The sequence below is a fragment of the Plasmopara halstedii genome (assembly GCF_900000015.1).
Source record: "Plasmopara halstedii genome assembly, contig: Scaffold_322, whole genome shotgun sequence".
NCBI lineage: Eukaryota > Oomycota > Peronosporomycetes > Peronosporales > Peronosporaceae > Plasmopara > Plasmopara halstedii.
The window spans coordinates 862,455-866,414 of record NW_020187243.1 but is presented as its reverse complement, the minus strand read 5'-3'; the positions used below and the strand labels follow the sequence as shown (position 1 = coordinate 866,414).

The 3,960-nt window shown below is 45.5% G+C and overlaps 2 protein-coding genes across 2 annotated transcripts; both read left to right on the top strand.

Annotated features, from left to right (window-relative positions):
• Nucleotides 1-211: 211 nt before the first annotated feature.
• Nucleotides 212-1,607, top strand: PHALS_08308 (p-3 complex subunit; the record flags this gene model as incomplete). Its single annotated transcript, XM_024723633.1, has 3 exons — nt 212-246; nt 314-497; nt 552-1,607. 3 exons carry the CDS (start codon nt 212-214, stop codon nt 1,605-1,607), a joined length of 1,275 nt encoding a protein of 424 aa, XP_024574590.1.
• A 272-nt stretch (nt 1,608-1,879) lies between these two features.
• PHALS_08307 (metal ion transporter family) lies at nt 1,880-3,383 on the top strand (the record flags this gene model as incomplete). Its single annotated transcript, XM_024723632.1, has 4 exons — nt 1,880-2,320; nt 2,376-2,475; nt 2,549-2,684; nt 2,741-3,383. 4 exons carry the CDS (start codon nt 1,880-1,882, stop codon nt 3,381-3,383), a joined length of 1,320 nt encoding a protein of 439 aa, XP_024574589.1.
• Nucleotides 3,384-3,960: the final 577 nt, after the last annotated feature.

The window sequence follows — 3,960 nt, the reverse complement described above, 5'->3', positions numbered from 1 at the left end:
CATATGAAGATGTTGAATGAGCTGGACTTTGCAGCTCGTGGCAATTCTGCTTGAAGTTTAAATGGAATAAAGAAAGCTTTTTGTTTCCAATGTGTGCCTTTTTCCAGTCTTTTTGGTGTCTTAAATAATTACGATTTGGTATTTGGTATTAGTAATTATTCATTGATTTGGTGGTTCTTAAGTTTGATTGAACACTTCGAAGTGCAGCGCCATGATTCAGTCCATGTTTATCCTGACTGCAAACGGGTGCGTGTACAGACCCAGTATTTCATCGCTTCTTGTGGAGATTACATTTGTATTCAATCTGCTACAGCGAGGTGATCATTGAAAAGCACTGTCGAGGCCTCACGAGTCGCAACGTGTGTGACTTCTTCATGGAGGAGGTCAACAAGTACCGCGAGCGTGAAGACGTTCCACCCATAATAACCACAAGTAAATACTTTCTCGTCAGCGTTTTTCGCGATGATCTATTTGTGCTTGCTGTTGTCACCAACGAGGTTAGAAAGTGGTCGTCGTTAAGTGTTCATTCTTTTATAACTTGATACCTGCAGATCTCTCCTCTCTTTGTGATCGAATTCTTGCACCGAGTGCTTGCAGTCTTCCGAGATTACTTCGGCAATTTCGACGAGAACTCGATGAAGGACAACTTTTCGACAGTATACCAGCTACTGGAGGAGATGCTTGACAACGGTTATCCGCTTACCACGGAGCCTAACGCTCTTAAGGCCATGGTGGCTCCTCCCTCAACAGCGAATCGTATTGCTGCTATGGTTTCAGGTAAATCACGAGTCAGCAATACGCTGCCCGACGGCGCCATTTCCAACATCCCGTGGCGAAAGAGTGGCGTTCGCTACACGCAAAATGAAATATACTTTGATATTGTGGAAGAAATTGACGCCATCATTGATGTGTCCGGTCGCATGATTTCGTGCGAGGTTAACGGAGTCATTCAAAGCAACAGCCGTCTCTCGGGCGTCCCCGATCTGACCATGGTGTTCACTGATCCTTCAGTGATCGACGACTGCTCATTTCATCCATGTGTGCGGTATTCGAGGTATGAGCGCGAACGAGTGATTTCGTTTGTCCCACCTGACGGACAATTTGAGCTCATGCAGTACCGCGTGCAGGTTCAAGAGCTCGTGCCGCCTGTTTATTGTCAACCACAAATAACATATAAAGACAAGGGCGGTACACTTGATCTGGTCATAGGCACTCGTGGTATGCCTACGCTCAATTCCAATGCTAAGAAGAGCTTACAGGTCGAAAATGTCACTGTGGAGGTGTCGTTTCCAAAGAGCGTGCGCACGGTAGACGTGAACACAGAGTATGGTTCGTGCCTTTTTGATGAGACTACTAAGACGGTCAAGTGGAATGTAGGCAAATTGGGTAAAAAAGTGTTGAATCCGTCGCTGCGAGGCAATATTATTCTTCATCCGAGTGCTTTAGTACCAGATGAAAAACCTATTGTGGTCTTGGGGTTCAAAGTGCCTATGTCAACTGTCTCGGGCCTGAATGTGGAAACGCTGCTGATCACCAATGAAAAGTACAAGCCGTACAAAGGTGTGCGAACGATGACGAAGGCTGGACGTTTTCAGATACGGACGTAGTGCGGCTTACCTAGCTCGATCCTTAGTGTGTATCTTTGTATTGTTAACACCTAGATATTGCAGTCATACAGTCTGATTTGTTACAGCAAATGAATATGTGCCGAAGAAGCTAGGCTCAGTCGATGAGTCGATGGTATAGATACTGCACCATCCGTTTTGACAGGAGGTTTTTTAGCAAACTTTTCGCTGGATGTCTAATATGTTCGGGCGTTACGCGCCACTTCTTTACTAAGTATGCATCACCGTCTCAGCGATAGCAGTATGAAAATACAATGCTTCGGAAGACGTCAAGCTCAGACACATCAAAGCAGCAGGAATGTAACGAAGTTTCAGTGATATTGGAAGAAGCCAAAACGGAGACGAAGATGTCGAAATATGACCTGACTTTGGGCTTGAAGAATGGTGTTAATTTCGATGCCATGCCAATCGAGGCAAGCGAACTCAGTATTTCCAATTCAACAAGCCAATTCTTTTGCCGGTTCGATCCCATGACGAAAAATGGCAAACTATTGATGCTGCTGTTCGACTGCGACGGCAAGTCGACACTTCAGGAAATGAGTCGACTTGATGTACTGCGTATGACCCAAGAAGCCGCTAAAATCACGAGTGAGCCTATTGCTAAAGCATCTTCATCAAGGAGTCCGAACTGTCGACGACCGTGTTTGCACGCTCAGGCAGGGCTAGATAGCGGTCCATCGATATGTGACGTTCAAGTAAGATAATATGAGAGAATGTTTGTGATGGAGCTAACATTATTCATTGGGCCAGCCTGTGCACACGAGAGACATTCGTAGGATGGAGAATGTATTCTCCACATCAAATGAGCCTTCGATTATCCTTCGAAAACAGGCGGTATTCTTCAGCGCAGGTGCGCTTTACAATCATAAATATTGTCTTCTGCTAGCTGATGCGCTGATTCGTACGCTTGTGCACTCGATTAGATCCTCTCCGCGCTATCATTCTTAAGGATACCTGTTTGGTCTACGTTCCTGACGGAGCAGACAGTCTAATCTCTATGCTTCAGCAGGACTTTCGAGCTCATGCGCAAGACAGTGCGGACGCTCCGTTTGAGTTCAGGTATCCAATTGATGGACATTATGAGTAAGTTTGTATGTTAACGTGTGTTTGATTAGAGCGTTAGAGGCATTACTAGCCACTTTAGCACGATACTTCCGAGCTCAATTCGATCAATTGTCTCCTACAATTGTATCTGATCTGGAGAATCTTGTCGTCGGCAATCTCGACTCACGTGAGCTCGAGCGTCTACGCGAATTTAAAAACATAATGAACGAATTCGAGGCACAGGTTGATGGCGTGCGCCGTGTGCTGATGGAATTGCTGGACAACGAAGAAGATCTTCGACTTCTGTACCTCACTAAATTATATGACGAACCCGACCTTTTGTTTGACTTGTGGAGCTTCGACTCCGAAGAAGCCGAAGTGCTGATCGAAAACTATCTTCAAGACATTTTTTCCACCAGTACAACAGCTGATCTGCTGCAGCGCCGCATTGCAAACACAGAAAGTCTCGTGACTTTAAGACTTGACTCGAAACGAAATTATCTGCTACGAGTGCAGCTTATTTTTTCGCTTGTAATAATCAATCTTTCTGTTGGAACACTGATCTGCGGGGTGTTTGGCATGAATCTCACCTCGGGCTTGGCAGATGCTTCGGGATGGTTCCTGGGTGTAGTTATCTTCACTGCTCTCCTTTTCTTCACAACAACACACGCTGGTATCGTTTTTTTTAAGCAGAAAGGGGTGATGCTCAAGTAAATATGCACAAACGGATTATTCCTCGAAATATAATTATGTTTGACATGAGAACGAATGTGTTACTCTTGGAAGCTAAATGATGTACGAAGAACTGGTTCTGAAAGCACACTAAGTGGGTCTTTTACTGATTGAAATGAGTTATTTTTTACAAGTCCTTTTAATTCATGAAAGGCGATGTCCCAACACCATTCCTTATCCTTCCTAAGGAGATTAGCCAATGGCCGTGCCAATTTCGCATAGTTGCGCTTTACTTGTGCAAGTAGTTGGTGAGGCCGAGCCACTTGCGCAAGTCCTTTTGTTTCTCTGGAACCAGCCAGTCCTTGATGGCCTTGACCTTAGCGGGATCCGCTCGGAAGGCCGCGCTTCCCAATGAAGCACCCTAAAAGGGAATTTCCTTCGCACTGAGGATGCACTTATTGGCATTGGCGTACAGTTTGTTCGTGCGCAAGCACTCGAGCACCGCTTTCAAATGGACATATGGTTTTCCACATCTGTCTGTTGTGCCCCGCACGACTGTGGACTATGATGTCGTCGCCCGATTGGGCCTGAACCACTTCGTCACAAGACATTCGAATTA